Below are 17239 nucleotides of genomic sequence, written 5' to 3'. Positions count from 1 at the left end.
AAATCAAAGTCTGAAAAATAAAAATGAACTCAGTTCCTCCATTCCTTTACAATTAACTGCTTCTCCCACTATTTGCATGGCCGAAACTGCAAGTTACAACCAAGCCTGAGTTTAGTTCAAATGAGAGAGGCAGTTAAGAAAACTTTTACTCACCTAGTAATACAGAGAGGTAGATTTCTGGGACAGATCTAATTTAAAATCAGTGGGATGTAGACTTATCAGGTACGCAGCTGAACAAATGGGAACTATATGCCATTTTTCTCCTTCAACAGCCAACCAAAATAAAGTACAATAGCCAAAGCAGTGCTGAATTTGTGTATCTGTGATAGATCTCCTTCTCCCCTTCCCCCAACCCTTTTCTGGCAGCTTTATCTAGTCCAGCAACATTTTTTTCTACCCTATCACATACACTGGCCATTCTTCCATAACCTCTCATGCCTTCCCTAGACACCCATATTCCCCATGCTCACAATTTTTCTTTCTAGCCTTTACGGTCTGCCACAAACTGCTAGTACTGCTTCCACAGACCAGAGTTTCCTAACTAAAGATGGTTATTGATGTACAGTACTAGTGTTTTAGTGCAGTAGCAGAATCAATAAAGTAGGAAATACTGCTTTGTCAGATTTTTCTAGCGCATTCTGGGAAATTCTTTACTACCTTGGATGGTCACAGAAGCTTTTCTTAAGAGATTGCACTGGAGCGTGAACTGTGTCTTCTCTTGGAAGAACTGGAACTCTCCTACCCTCTAGTGACTGTAAGAAAATAGAGCAAAGGGTTTCAAGGTCCCCCCCCCCACACTTTAACAATCTTGCTTCCACTCACCCAATATCATGCTTTGGCATCTCTTAATTTTATTTAAAGGGATGTTAAGATATTAGCCAGAGCCTTGGGAACCAAATGACCTGCCAACATGACTTACAGCTTTATCTCCTTTATTTAAAATACTGTGTTTAAAATGCAGCGAGATAATGCATAACAAAAACAAAACAAAACCACCACAAAAAAAGAAGGGGAAAAAAAATAACTAAGAAAGAACTCTAGTCTTTTCGGCCCAGAATAGCCAGAGTTTGAATAACTGGCTCCCCTTCCTAAGACCCAAAGCCAACCAGATCTGGGAGACAGCTGTGTGTGCATGGATGAGAAAGAGAGAAGAGATCAAACCACACTGATTGAGTGAGGGCACTAGTAATTTCCAGAGCTTTAGTTAAAACTAAACCACTGAGCTCTTCAATTATGCCATCACTTGCTGTCATATTCCATTTAGTGAATCCTGGCTGTTTCTCTATGGCATCAGAGGAGCTGTCGAGGACCTGCATTATCTCTGGGATTGTTTGGGTAAACCAAGAAAGCATGAACCTGAACCCAGGAATTACACTACATGTCTACTGTTTACAGAAGTAGCCTTGTCGGTTTTCCCCACATGCTGTACCACAAATGTGCTGAACAAAAGCCAAGGGAAATGAATTATTTATTTTACATAAGCAAAAACAAACATCTTGATAGGAAAAATGCCAAGATCTGGGCCTCGGCTCCCTGAAGCCATGCTAGGCTTTTCTGAAGTTGCACAACAACCTTTTAAAACACAGGGCCCGCAGGCAACAGAAATATCTGGTCGTTCACACCAAAAGAAAGACCAGAAGGTCTCAACAGAATCATCTAAGGAAGACTGTAGTCAGGACCTGTCCCCTGAAGTACTGAAAAGCATCTTCATATAACACCAGGACAATGGACTGGGAGCCAGTGATGCCCATATATTCATTAATCACACCTTCCGCCAACACTATCCTGCAGCTCAGCCACTTTTCTGATGCATAACCTTGGCCAAGTCACTTCATCTCTTTCTGCATCTTCTCAATTTCCATTAAGTCATTCTAGTAAAGGGAAGGCAGAAGCCAGGGCAAGGCGGCATCTTTGGTTACAGAAAGGCATTCATTTCTACCGATGCACATTTCTGGGAGTGTACAGGCTCTGGGGAGCAGGCTGCTGGTCCCTGTTAGGCGAAGAACGGCTCCTTATGCCTTCCCTAGACCAGGGTCTCCCAGTCTAGGGAAGACTTGTGAGGACAGCGGCAGCTCTACCCTTCCCAATTATAGAGAAGTTGAGTCGAAGGGTATACGCGTTCGTTCTAGTAAGAGACACTCTCATACAGGGGAGATCTTCCAGGTCTCTTATGGATGAAGCATGTTCCCTCCTTGAAAAACAGAATGAATGCCTGCATGCTGGCAATTTTTTTACCAGGAGAGTGGAGATTCTCCCAGTAGAAATGTGACACATCTACATTACCTTAGAGACAGGCTAACACAATCAGAAATGTATAAGCTTTCATAAGCAGCAGCCTGCTGGTCTTTCACTAGATAGCTGTACGGTTCCACAGGGCCCTCATTTCTTTTGAAGCCTCTAGCTATTATTGTAACATATACAGCAATAAAACATCCAACATTCCTCACCGCATAGTGAGGAGAGAGAAAGGAATGGGAAAAATCAAACCAGAAAGTTCAACAATGGTCACCTGGGCTAAGATTTTTCAAACTATGTATAGGTCTTCTTGAGGGCAGATGGTCAGGGAAGCAAAGGAATTGGGGAGTAACTTGTGAAGATAAGGGTGTAGGGTTACCTTGGCTGAAGAAGTTCGTTTCTTCCGATTTGTCCATCTCTATTCATGAGATTCCACCGGAAATGGGAAGAGGGGAGGAAGTAAAACAGGTAAAGTGGTTAGTAAGTCATTTGAATGCTGATTTATAAGGTGTGTTAGGAAGGCATGGACCTAGGAGGGAGTAGGATCTACTACTGCATTTGGCTAAACTGTCTCCCTCCAGGACCGTAACAAGGAACAAGCAGAACACCTGCATTGCACCAGAAATAAAAGGAGGGGGGGGGAAAAAAAGCATCAAAAATAAAAAGTGGAGGAATCCAGAGCCATTAGTAAGATGCACGGCTCATACTTGTGGTGCCATCTGGCCCTACTAAGCTAGTTTAAAAAGGAAAGGGAAAAAAAAAGTCAGCTTGCTGTTAAGTGCATAATGTGGACAAAGCCATTTCACTATCGTGATTCTACTGGCAATGGTCGAACAATTTGCAGTTAAAACGTGAGAGTTTAAAATATAGTTAATGGAATTTTTAGTGTGCACCTAGTCTTCAAACATCTGCACTCAGAATATTAACTATGCGCCCAGGAGTGCCCAAGGTCTCTGCCCAGAACCAGTGCTGCATTCGCTATTATTCCCAAGGCCCCCGAGTCTGCCACAGCCCGCTCCCTCTCACTATTCGCATAGGTCTGGTTCCCAAGTCTGAGCTGTTGCCCCTTCCAGCAGATCATTTCTAGATGTGTGCCTTAGACTCCCCTCTAATGCACACAGTGACATGTATACCACAGATTCTCGTCTAAGATAATTGGATTTGCAGCCCAGACCAAAAAGGTTCACATTAGTAAAAACAAGCAAGATTTCCAGGTAAGTAGAGAAGGGTTATTACAGTATTTTTACAGAGAGCTCTCATCTCTGTAATGACTAACTAAAGTTCTTTGTTCTCTTCCCTCTTACATTCCCTCCCTAGTCCGATAGGAAAAGGTTCCTTATAGCATATAAACCTCATATTACTAGATGGGACCAGTGCAATACAAATAATTATTCTGAAGGTTTCTGGTTGTTTGTAGATTTTAAACAATCATACCCATAGGCAAAAATAATTTGACAGGCATTTCCATGTTAGCTTATTAGGTAACTTAAGAATGCTTTACCTAGGAAAGCACTAATACAGAAAAGGCAAGCTTCTCTGCAAAGTCTGGTTTTATTTTTCCTCCTTTTGTAACATTTTCATTTGCATAAATATCCCAAACCTGCTGTGAATACCATGTGTCAATTTAACTGGATAGGATTCTAAAAAGTTTCAAGAGTTATATATAGGATTCTTCAGAACACTGTCCTTTCTTTTAACCTGAAGCCTTTTTTATACTTCTAAAATTTGGCCTTCTTGAAAATTGCTTCTGTTCATACGGTGTTTTTGGCATCAATTTTTCCCTTCTCAACCTCTGCTCTAAATAGTTGTGGAATTAAGTTACATGTTCATACATGTTCTGTATAACACAAACAGTAAAGCAAAAGATAGTCATAGAGCCTGGACCCAGAACATATATTCATATTAATCACACCCTCCACTAACAATATCTGACTCATTCTGGGTTTTTAATAGGGCCCCTTCTATGTGTTACAGGTATCGCACAATTCAGTGGTTAATTGTGCAGTTACCTCAAGACCAGCTACATGTGCAAGCTAGCTCTCATGCCATAAAAAGTTCCAACCAATTATAAATTCAGACCACAAAAATGCGTACTACCTTTACAGTTGGTCGCTATTGAGCTTTCATTGGCATTAGGGGTGTGCAAAATGGGCCATATTCTATTCAGATTCAGCCCGAATTAGGGACAGTGATTCGATTAGTTGATTTGGATCACTGTCCCCAGTTTTCGATTTGGCCAAATCCAAATCTGAAGATTTGATGCTGGTTTGGAGAATCAGCAATTTGGCCATAGACACAGCTTTAAATGTTTTTTCTACATGCCTTGAGGTACCAGGCACACCTTGTGATAGCTATGATGCTGGGGTGGACAGAGCATCCCACAGGAGCTGCCCCCCCTCTACCAAGTGCTCGGCGGTGAACCCAGAAGTGGACCAGAAGTACTTCTGGTCAGCTTCTGGATCGGCCACTGAGCACCCTGGAGGGTCTCCCTGTGCCCCCCGCAGCTCAGTGATCGGCTGTGGGGGGACCCCGGGTGCCCCTCAAACCCAGGAGGCACCACTCACTGAGCCAGAGGGTGCGGCGGAGGAAGGGGAACCCTCCAGCACACTCCCTGGCAGACATGGAAGTGGACTAGAATTGCTGCCAGCCAAGCATGCTGGGGACCCCCCTGCACTCCTGTGGGATGCTCCATCCACCCCACCATCGCAGCATTCCTGAGCTGCCTGCTACCTAAATGTATGCAGACAAAACATTTAAAGCTGTCTATGTCCAAATCACCAAATCTTTCCGAATCAATTCAGAGGTTTCAATTTGATTTGGAGAGATTAAAGTGTCTCCTGATTTGATTTGGATTCAGAGATTTAGCCGCTGAATCTCTGCTGAATCAAATCAGCAACTGAAGCTTCGCACAGCCCTAACTGGCATGTATAGTGGGGTCTCCTCTGTGGTGGGGAGCTGCCTCAGCTGATATAGCTCCTGGGGTGCAGCATTCCCAGCGTAAAACCCCCAAGCCCTGGGGATTATGGCTGCTGCATCCTTTAGCCCCAGGGATGTGGGTCCAGGATCAGGCTACCCCTGCACTAGCAATAAGATGCAATGAGCTTTAACACACGATCTCACAACCACACCTCGTCATCCACATGTGGCATGGCAGGAGGTGCAATTGTGTGGATCACACATTAGACCACATCATGCCTTTACTTGCACATGTAGAGGGGGGCTGTGCACACAAGAGACCCACCATACTTCAGCTCCATGAGCCTAATTTAAAAGCAGACTGAAAATTCACTGTGGAGAAACTGGCTGAGGTCTCGGCTATTCAGAAGTCTGCCATAACAGATCTCTTTGTGCCCATTTTTCTCCTTTCCACCTGTGTGCGCCCATATACAGTTGGCACCATCTAGGTCTTAATCACAGATCTGTGCTTTTTGATTTCACACTTGTATATTTTTAATTGGTGTGAAAAAAAAAAAAATCCAGTTGGAATTTTTTTTTTTTTTTTTCCAAGGCATTAAAAAAAATTCTCCTCGCCTACAATCAGTAAATGGCATGTCCTGGAATAGCAGTCCTCAAAGCTACAAGGATGCATATTCCGTTAGCAAACTATACGCTTTGCAGATAACAGACACTCTCTCTCTCTGCAATAGATGGGAACTGTTGCTATTCACAGGCTTTCAAGAACAGAAGCGCTCAGTTATAGATGTATAAGTAACTTTTATCCAATCAAATGTGGCCAGGTTTTAGGTCATGAACTATCTAGATTTCAATATTGAGCCTCAGAGGATGAAAATAAAAGTGGCATTTCCCAGTAAGTCAGATTAAAGCAGTTTCTTCTTTTTTTTGCACATTCCAGGTTTAAATTTGATTTCCTAAGCCACTTACATTTCTCTTGAAGTCTCCTGCCTTGACTGCTAGGCTCAGGTTTAACACAATCACACCCATGTCATCTTCTAAACTGTTCGGATCTTCCAGTTTTAAAACATGTTCAGTACTTCTGAAAGGAAAAAAAAAAAAATGTAGTATTGGTTGGGTTTCCCTGTTAATTTCTGGTTCATCCTGAAGGAACACACTGATCTGCTTAAATTCCTGCACGCTGTCTGACGTTTTAAAAATGAAGCCTAAGTGTTGAAAGTAAGATCTGGTATATTTTTTAACCAAATAAAGGTCTCACAAACTCTGCAAAATATACCACTTTCATCACAGTGCGGGCATCTACATGTGCCCCCCACGGCACAGTTGTTACTGCTCTGCCATTTAGTACTTGCTTTAGGAAGTACTAAATCACATGGCAGTAACAACCGTTACTGCACCACCCCAACGGCGCAGTTATTTTTAGCAGCTACAATGCCGTAGCGATGCACTATAGCGAGGTGGCTCATTGCTACAGTGCCATAGCGTTAGCATCAGTTTGTGCCTACTAATGCTATGTTGCCATAGCAATGAGTTATGTCACCATAGCCTGTTGCTACAGAGACGCAGCGTCGCATGTAGCCTCATCCAGTGATGATCAGATAAACAGTGCCAAGCAACCTCCAGCGCAATAGCTAATATCCATAACCTACCACCGTTGCAGCACAGTGAAGAAGACCAATATAATCTCTGTTTTACAGGTAAAAGAAAATTGACTGTAATAGTGTAACCGAGTCGGGAGGACCAGGGCATGAACCATGGTCACTGTCTTGGGGCCAGAGGTGCAAAAATAGCTGCCACTTCTAGCAGAGCTCCAGTTGGCACTGCCCCATGCATGGCCACACCTCCGACTGGCAAATGAACTATAAAGCAAACTTTCCGGATGAGTCAGACCAGACTTTGGCGTTCTCTGTTAAGCTCCTAACTCCGACACAGGCTTTCTACATCACCTCGGACAAATCAGTTTATCCCTATCTGCTTCCGTTCCCTGCTCTGAAAACGGGCATGATCGTGTCCCCTTACTTCACAAGGGTGTTCCAATGAGAAATTAATTGACACAAATTGTTTAATGAAGAATGATCTTGCCCTGAGCTGGGAGTTGAACTAGACGACCTCATGTCATGAGGTCGCATCCAGCCATGCTTTCTATGATCCTATGTTTATGAATCGGTCTCATATTATAGCCAGGGGAGCCATAGTTTATCTACTCGAAGTTTGCAGAAGTGCTAGGAAAAATGAGTTTCCAAGTCTACATGTAGACCACATGATGACAGAAAAAGGACTGAGGGTTTGTCTGTAAAGGAAGTTATCCTGTGATAATTATTCTCAAATAACAATAGGTGTGGAAATTCTTATTTGTAATTTTTTCCAGATTAAAAGCATGCACATATGTTGTTATTCTAGAAGAGTTGTTCTTCTAAGTATGCAGCCTACTTCAGTTTACAATAATTTATGTGTGTAGAAAATGTTCTGAACTGTTGCAAAAGTACTAAAATGTAACGCATCATTTCTAAACTAAATTCTGTTAATACATTCTGGTAAATTCATATCATACCTATTAAGTTCCAGGTCACTGAGGATTACATATGCTGACCCCATGAAGTCGGAAGAGGTTAAATCTCGATCATACACCTGGGAGCAAAATAAAATACGTATGATTTTCATATCTAGTTTTGTCACAATCCACAAAAGAACAGAAAATGTTCGCCCTGAGTCCACTGCTGTACGGTCGGATATTCAAAGCTGAAATAGTCTTCAAGGATAATTTACCACCTTCCTCTTTTAATTTGGAACCTCAAGTTAATATTTAAACAGTATACTTCACATAGTGTGAACAGAAACACATGCACACGTGTATACTGGAATTCTTGTTCAATATCCTATACAGCCATTCTTTCAAATACTGCACAAAGTCACAGTTTAAGCTACAGATGTTTTATCAATTAGTGCTTACAACTGGTAGCTTGCAGCTCTTGTTAACTGTAATGTTATTCATAAGGAGAAAAGGCTTTGCTACTTGTCATCACTGCATCACAGGTAATAATTCTCCTCAATTCAGTTGGCCAAATTGAACTCTTAAATTATGCTTGCATAACCCCCGTTGGTTTCATTTAGGTTGCTCAAGTATAACCAAGGAGAGAATTTAACTCAGCAGGTTCAAACATATCCATTCAAAGATATCTTTTTAATTGGGGGCTTTCACATACTGAAAACATAACATCAAGGTGACATCTGGCAAAGACATGGGCATGTTAATCTAAAGTTTATAAAACTTCACTCCTGATTTTGTTTTCAACACTTGTTCCCTACATTGAACAACATGAAAAATAAAAAGCAACTGGCCCTCAAGAGCTTTTACAAATGCTATAGAACAGAAACCAACATTTTACCTTGACACCGAGCTTCTGACCAAGCTTCTGTATTGGCAGCACAATTGTTTCATCCCAGACTGGATTTAGGTTCTTGTACATTACCTTACTTTTGTATACAGTTTTTCCATTTAATTTAAACTTCACATATGGATCACTTGTACCTAGTATAAGCAATAACAACATTAACATTAATATCATCAATAATGTTAATAACAATTACACTAATAAGAATAATAAATGGATTAACTTGGAAAATAATTCCACAGTAATAACCACAACATTTGCATGCATGCACGCACTATATTATAAATTAAAAAGGGGGAAAAAAGACTGTTCTATGTCAATAAAAGGATTATACTGAACACAATGGGTTAATGATGCATAGTATGGAAGAGCAGAATTACACACTGGTTGCTCTCTGCCCTGTTACTCTGAAAAAGAGCTATTTTACTGGCTTTGTTAACTTGGTATATTTTTTGGGAAAGAGCAAACATAACTGAAGGTAAATGGATACAACCACACTAAAGTAAAAAAAAAAAAAAAAGAAAAAGAAAAAGATTAAGAATTTGAAGGAAAATGCATTATTCATATATAAAAACAAAAAGTAACAAGGTACCAAAAGTTTCTACTAGGGCTAAAAGAACAACACAAACAACAGTAAATAATCAAGACAGGGTTTTAGTGACAGCACAGTCCTGTACCCTCTCTCTTTTCAATCCAAATTTGAAGTTAAATGGAACATATTGTTGACAATTTTGAGCAACTCAAAACAACGACATTTTTGGTTTTGAGGTTCAGGAAAGATAATAAATAATGCTTGGAGAATAAGGACTTTTTTTAATCTTCAAAGTGATACATTTTTTTCATGGCAATAATGAACCAGATGTTCCTTCAAGGAACACTGGGATTTGCTGCTGGGCAGCAAGAGAAAGACTTGCAGCTGTCAAAGGAAAACAGAAAAGGGATTTTTTTTTAATATAGGTGTGCGTGTGTGAGTGCGAGTCAGAAAGCATTAAACATAGCTTAAAGATAGCATTTCTACACTAAACTCTGGTAACAAACTGTGCTATGTACACAGCGTACCTGTATTGAGAGAGAGAGAGAGAGGGTACATATAATTACATAACATATAATTGAACAGAATTACACACACACACACGTTATAGCTACATTCTTTTTTAACTGAAGGCATGACTATTAACACCAGGCAGAGATGTGAATGAATAGTCAGCAGCAAGATACAAAGCAAGATAAATAGATTTAAAGCATTTAACCAGTTGGCTGACTTAACAGCACCTACAGATTTTACGCACACAAGGCAACCCAAAACTTAGAGGGTCAGTATAAAAGGAAGGAGCAAGAGAGAGTAAAGTTTCAGTAGAGCATATAACTGACTCAGCTGCACTCTCTTATCTTTCATATTTGATGCCCTCTGCTATGGTTTCTGTAAGGAATTAACATGTTCCAGTAATCATTCCATTTAATAAAAAAAAAGAACTAAACGGATGTGAAGTTAATTAGTGGCTAGTCTAATTAGTGGTCATTCTAAAAGCGCAGACTAAGAAAAATCACTATAAGCACAATGTGCCAAGTTTCAGACCAATCATTCAGGTGGCCAGAAAGCCAACAACCCTACCCCAGGACAGAGGAAAACTGCTCTCTTCTTCGGGATTTATACACAGAAGACCAAGCTGTGCTTCTGCTGTCTCTGGTTGCTGAGTCTGGTGATGGCAAAGGGCCGCCCAGGGTAACTCGTTACTCCACAAATTTACCATGAGCCCTCTCATTATACCAAATAGCAAGGACATGAATTTGTCAGGTATCTGCAGGTCTGACTGATGTCACTTACAGAAGAAATCTTAAGGCACAAAAGAAAATAACTATGCTGCGACGTCTGTATGGAGCTAACAAATAACATTTAAAAGAAGTGAATCCCAGCTGCAAAATTAAATGTAACCATTTAGAAAAAAATATCTATATAACAGCTCTTATTCAAGATTAATTTTGATAGTATTTTGCAAGTCTCATTCACTTCTATAGAGCTCCTTCAGAAACATTTGCTTAATTAGGTGGAAAAGCTTTTTTTTGTGAAAGGTGAAATATCTACCAATTGATCTACCCTCAAACACCACCTGCAGCAAATTCTTTTCTTAAGTATCAAAATCAACCTTTTTTGTGGGCAATGTTGCAAACCAAAACAAAAAGAAAGTTTGTTTTTCTAGTCCTCAGAGGGGTATCCACATTCAGGGAGGGATCCAAAGACTGCTAAAGTCAACAGAAGATTTTCTTTTGTATTCAGTGCGTCTGGATTGGGCCCTTACTCAGAGTATCTTTCATTATTATTTATATTCACTTATTAAATGCATGTCTTGAAAATAAATATTGAACAGCAGCAGGTACTTTAAATAACAGACAGGAACGGATAGATAACACCCAACAACAACAATGTACATGCAATAACCTTCAGAGGCCGCATTAGTTCAGAAATGACATGAATAGAGCTATTTGGTGTCATCCTTTGTTAACTTTTCTTGAGTATTCCAACTCCCTTCTCCTTTAAAAAGAAAGAAAGAAAGAAACAAACAGAGAGGAGAGAAATAGCCTTTATCTCCTGGATAAGCAGAAGCAGACTGCATTATTAATAAAAAAAAGTCTTAACTATTTACTACATGAAAGAAGCAGTATCAAAACTAGACAAGAAAAGTATGTGATAGAATGAAAACATGAATAGGGCAGTGGAGGCAGGTGGTCTATGACTATAACTCATCTGTTTCTTAAATAGAAAAGAACATTTGAGTGAAGGGGCCTTTAAAAGGAAGAGCGAAAGAGAAAGAAAAAGCAAAACAGCCAATAACTTTAGCATCTGCAAGTATTAAAAAGAAAAAAAACCCACTAACTGGCTTCTTTTTTCTAAGCATAGGAAACAAGACCATATCTAAGTACGCGTTCCAACTGCCTTGTTTCACAGAAAGCTTTCCAAGCTGTTAGACAGGAAAAGAGGAGTAGGGCTATGTACAGCAGCACCGTTCATGTAAGTCAGGCTTTAGCAATCATTCTGATTATACATACATACATACCTACCTACTTACACACACATCTATATATAGATAGATAGATACACACACACACCCCCCCCCCAAAAACAAAACAAAACAGCGCGTGTGGGAGGGGAACTATAATAAAAAAGGCCTTTAATTAAATAAGATTGCCACTCTGGGATCAGGCCTTCATGCTTGTCAGCTTACTCTCAAAATAAACATCTCAAAACTAGGCCTCAGTGGTGTCACTTACTGAGGCAAGGCATACTGGGTAATCCCTAGGTATCTTGACAGCTACATAATGTTCAAACTGTTTCACGGGTGAATGGCGGCACTTGCGTGAAAGAAAATATTAATGTCTGGAATTAATAGAAAAAGGGATGATGGTTTACAAAGCCAAAGAGGAAAGGGTGTCAAGTTAGTACAGCGTTAATTGTTAGGGAAAATAATTGAGAGAGAGAGCATGCACATGAGACAGAGAGAGAGAGAGAGAGAGAGAGAGAGAGAGAGAGAGAGAGAGAGAAGGGGAGCGAGAGAGAAACACACAGTGGTTTTCTAGCTGAGCACAACTGTCTTACTGTCAGGAAAGTAACATCTCAACTAGGCAAGCGGGGAAAAAGGGGGTCGGCTGCTCAAGAATGCAACTCCGAGATTATACAAATGACGAGATGACGCCTCGGTGTCAGCAAACAGATGGACTTTAACCTTTGCATAGGCAGCTTCACAAACAATGTGGCTCTGGCATTTACTCGGATGGAACCAAATAGCTAGAACATAAAACCTGCCCTGGCAATAGGAGTGGATTAGAAACGGAGCAGAGCATGGCACTGAATGGCGGCCCTTTTTCATCCAGAAAGAGGGGTGGAAAGCATACACAATTATTTTGTTTAGATCCAATGAAGCTTCAGTGTCACCCTTTCTCAAGTCTCACTTCCCTCTCTCTTCTAAGGTTTCTGTTCGTTATGTTTGTAGTGGTCAAAATCAATAGGGTTTTAAAAAAAAGAGTTAAAAAAAAGAAAAACAACAGCAAGTGGGCAACACCGTTTTGAGAGAAAGAGTAAAGCATTATCTGTACTTGATTTGGGCCATGGAGAACTACAGATACCTGCATATATTACAAGGATTCAAAAGGAGTACTCCAAATGGTGGGTGAAGAGAGCTACATTTTCACAAGAGAACAGTGATTTTAGGTACTTGAGGGAACTGAAAAGAGCTTCGCAACAAGTAGCAAAGATTTTTACTTTTTGGAGGGGGTTTTGGTCATATTTTTTGCTGGGACAACCAAATAGTTGACCGAGATGTTAGGCACGATTGCAGGCAAAAAGTGCCCTTCCTCAGGTCTAGCAAAGAAGCAGAGACATCCAACACTAAATACCAAATAAAACGATGACTTTTAACTCAAAGTGCAAAAAGACTACAGATATGGAGCAAACAAGTGATCACAAGTAGCTAGAAAATGAGCACTCTCTCTCCCAGCTATTCAGTTGATCCAGTAAAACAGGGGTTGTCAACCAGGGGTACGCGTACCCCTGGGGGTACTTGAGAAGGCCCTAGGGGGTACGCACAGGTAGGCGGGGATGGAGCACTGCCATGCACCATCCCACGCTGCCTTGCAGGGGAAGTTCACGTGTGGCAGCTGCCGGCGCTCTGAGTTCAGACAGGCACCACCTCTCACCCCTCCTCCGCATCTGGCTGCAGGTGGTACACTGATCCAGAAAGGTTGAAAACCCCTGCAGTAAAAGATACTACCCAAGAACCGCCCCCCATATAATTTCTATACCAGCGGTTCTCAACCTTTTGCACCTTACGTCCCACCAACCATTTTGTCAAAAAACTCCGGTCCCACCATGATAAAAACCATGGGCAACTGGTGCCATCTTAATTAGGGGAGGCATATGCCCCACCTTTGACCAGTCCTGTTGACCGGGAGGGCCCCCCACAGCCAATACTGCTGACCGGGACACTGGGGGGTCCCCCGGGCAATCCTGTGACAGCCAATCACTGTGGCCAATCACTGTGATCGCTGCACCTGCTTGCAGGTGTTCCTGTGCAAGCAAGAGCCACCCATTCACTATAGCCACTCCCAGAAGAGGCTGCACCAATCAGATGGTGCTTGTAGCAGGGGACTGGTGCTCCCGCCTGCCCCCACTCCCCTGCCACTCGTCTAAGCAGTGAACGTGGCCAGCCAGGGGGTGCACCGGCGCTCTCAGGGGGTGCCCATGCACCCCCTATGCATTGCCACTGATAATAACAAAACTCCACTTTTCCCAAGAAGTGTATTTTTATGTTTACATGCATTTTAGTATTATATTAATCATTAATGTAAATTTTCAAATGAGTTGAAGTCCCACCTACACAACCTTTGTGTCAACACTGTCCTAAACCATGACAGCTATCACACTCCAGCCTAACCAAAAAGTGTCAGGGTCTTTAAAAATGTCTTTAGGCGTGTCCCATGAAGTGGAGACATCCAAATTAGCTACTGCCCAAAGTTAAACTTCAGTCATGTAGATTTTTGAATACTAGGTTTCACTCTACATCACTCCAACTGTATCCAGGTATTTTGGGAGAGGGACACATAGAGTTAATTAGCATGGGATATTGCAAGCAGTCAGGTCAGCACAGCTGAATTCTTCCTCCCAAGCAGGTGTCCAGTGGGGCCAAGCAAGGTGCAAGATTTTGAGGTTTTATTTAAATGTTCAAGAACGGTGGGGAAATGTCTCAATGACCTAGAAATAATGTAAATGCGATGCATGATTATTAGCTTTTTGGATGCCTCAGCAAAGACCAGTAAAAGAAAAGCAAAAGTATGGCCTCTGAAAAACAATTCTGTTTGTCTTCTTTACTTTTACTATTGTTATATTAATTTTTAAACATGCTCATTTTACTTTCAATTCAAATCAGGTATTTGAATTTATTTTTACAAACTGAGACACTCTGGAGATTTTACAAGCTGGCAAAAAAAAGGCGTGTTTTTTAAAATAATTAAGACTCGACATACCAGTTGACACCAGCCAAAATGAACACACCCTAAATATACCTGTCACAGAACAGGTTCTCTCTTCCCAGAAAGTTAAATAGACTGTTAGACTGTTAAAAATAATAATAAATTACTTAATATGATGGCTATCTTCTGCACTTGTAACTGTGTATGTTCCAAATGTGTAAAACAAAAAAAAAAAAAATGTACTCTCCCTAACACATGCATATGCAAGTATCTTCTAAAATGAAAAGACAGAACAATTGAAGCACATAAAGTACTATGGGCCAAATTCTGCTTCCTAAAAGTCAAGCTGGAATTTTTTTCATTGATTTCACATGGACTATATTATGGCCATGGAGAAGGGGAGGAAAGGGTTTCAGCATGGCATGCAACCTGTTGCAGGGGGCAGAGCGGTGGGAGAGGGCAGGGACATGCCTCACTCTTGTGTGATCCCCATTGGTGTGGCCCACTGAGCATTCAGCCCTCAGTCACTTCGAAGTTGCAAAGCCCTAAGCTATATGATTATCTTCTCCCTTTACCACAATTTTAGTGGATTATTGTGTTCTTTCCCTAGAGCATCAGATTGGCCAGCAATGTTGGAGACTGTTCAGTGCAAACTAAATATTCACTGAAATTTGAGGCTGCCTAAACAAATATATTCTGCTCATATTTACTAGACAGGGCTTAGTTTCCTAAGAAACTATGGTGTTTTAAAATGGTTACTGCTGCCCTCTAGCAACTATTTTGAGATTTACCACATGAGCACCACTTATTTACTCATCTTGCACATTTATTTCACTCTTATTAGGCAACTGATAGCAGATCTGATCTAATTTCAAATCCTTCTTTCATCCAGTAGAAACAGAAATAAGTATGCTGGACACACAGCCAGTGAACACAATGATCTAGCTGTCTCGCAATCCTAGAAAATCAAAACAATGTGAGAACAATGGCCATGATCACTTTATTTTTTGGTCCAACTTCCAAATTTGATATGGAGAAGAATCTGAATTTATTTCTAAAATTTTAAAGACATATTTCACAATAACAAACAAAATGCAATGCGAGTAAATTACTTGTCAATCCTCTAGAAATATTGCGACAGTTATTTACAAAAGTTCAAAAAGCCACTATGTGATTTATTCCAGCATTTTTGTTTTAAGTGAAAAAGTCACCATTCCCATAGAAACAGCCATAATACTAACAGATACCCAGAAACTGAAGGAACATGGTGATATGAGAAAATATAGGCTAAGTACAGATAATCAAAAAGCCCGAGGCTGAATAGATTCAATCTTTACCGGTTAGTCTAAGCTGCGTAGACTGAACCAATAAGCAAGTGCACAGATGTTCACTTTTGATTCCAGAAATGCAGCCACATGCCTGCAGTGGCCCGGGCCAGAAGTTAGGGGGCATTAAAGCATGCCTCTCTTCTCGGCTGGAGCGAACAGCTTAGGCCAAAGCTAGCCCACCCACCCTTCAAGGCATAGTTTCCAGGGGAGGTGCAAAGTATCCCGGGATGCTGGAGGACTGTGAGTTAACTTGAACCTGAAAGGGATCTGGGACAGAAGTTCAATAAACCCATTTAACCTAAATCAGTTCAGTCTGATACTATATCCGTCCAGGTTCGTCCTAAACTGGTTTCAGCCATTTCAAAAGTGGTTTATGTGCACTGAACTTCTGTTGTGTTACAGATTTAAACTGGTTTCTGATCACTTATACCTAGGAACCTACTAAATACACAGCAGAAGTGGTGTGTGTGGCATCTCCTTTATTATTTCCTCCACACCCCCCACCCCGATTGGTGGAAGAGCCGCACTTACAAGCACTCCTGATCAGCGGGGAGATGAAAACTGTGATTTTAAATGTGGCGTTGCTTTTGTCTCCCACCACTGGTTGGCTGAGGGATTCCAGCAACCCTGATGCTTGTTGCTGACCAGTGGGGAGGCAAAAATTACTCCATGTTTAAAACCACAGTTTTCACTTCCCTACTAATCAGGAGGGAGCAGTGGGGTCCCTCTGATAATCAACATGGGGGGGGGGCGGGGATAAGGGGCACATGGGAGAACATGAAAAATTAAAGGAGATGCTGTGCACCCCACTTCCACCACGTATTTGGTAGATCCCTACTTATACCGGTTTAGGTATAATTTCTATCCCTAACCAATGAGTAATCTTGTAGTTTTGTACCCCCACCCATCACCAAGTACCTTCCATGTAAAATCCATTGTAAATGGAAAGTCTTAGAATTATTGGAGTCATAACACTTTTTTTTAGGTAATAACTTTGGGGGGGGGGGGGAGAATTTCCCCTAACCTTCCAAATAATGCTGTGGTTTTACTTTTTCCATTGCTTTTAGGGTTGATTTGTTGCAGTAGATTATTTGGGGAGAGCTGTAAATTGTGAGTTCCCCTCCCCTTAAGGACTGTGGCAATTATGCTAGTGTCCTGTTTCGGTGTCAGAATGACACACTGGAAACAGCAGCTGAATTTCTCCACCCACTCAATGCTTGGTCTTGCTGCAAAGACCATTGTCAAGGGTCCTGGAAAGAGCTACTTGTGTGAACACTGTAGCATGGTTGTCAGTTCCAATACAAACCAATTTTGGCCCATAACATGAGATGGCACTTGGTCAGTTTATGAAAAGGATTATAAAACCGGGCTGCATACAATAAATAGACACTGGGTATTTGAAGGCGTGGG

At 41.2% G+C, this 17239-nt stretch overlaps 1 protein-coding gene across 2 annotated transcripts in view; it reads right to left on the bottom strand.

Annotated features, from left to right (window-relative positions):
- Window positions 1–17239, bottom strand: part of MCTP2 (multiple C2 and transmembrane domain containing 2) — a 139477-nt gene that overhangs the window by 96759 nt on the left and 25479 nt on the right. Inside the window, exons 5-8 of one of the 2 annotated variants that reach the window (XM_019533768.1) lie at window positions 8535–8677; window positions 7700–7776; window positions 6118–6229; window positions 2615–2653 (exon numbers count right to left, since the gene is read on the bottom strand). In XM_019533768.1, coding sequence (XP_019389313.1) covers window positions 2615–2653; window positions 6118–6229; window positions 7700–7776; window positions 8535–8677 — 371 coding nt within the window. The remainder of the gene's footprint in view (window positions 1–2614; window positions 2654–6117; window positions 6230–7699; window positions 7777–8534; window positions 8678–17239) is intronic. The other variant, XM_019533769.1, reaches the window with a different exon arrangement.

Source organism: Crocodylus porosus, unplaced genomic scaffold, assembly GCF_001723895.1.
Source record: "Crocodylus porosus isolate Cpor-Errol unplaced genomic scaffold, CroPor_comp1, whole genome shotgun sequence".
In the NCBI taxonomy this organism is placed as follows: domain Eukaryota; kingdom Metazoa; phylum Chordata; order Crocodylia; family Crocodylidae; genus Crocodylus; species Crocodylus porosus.
Note: the sequence above shows the minus strand (reverse complement) of the source record. Positions and strands in the feature narration are given on the sequence as shown.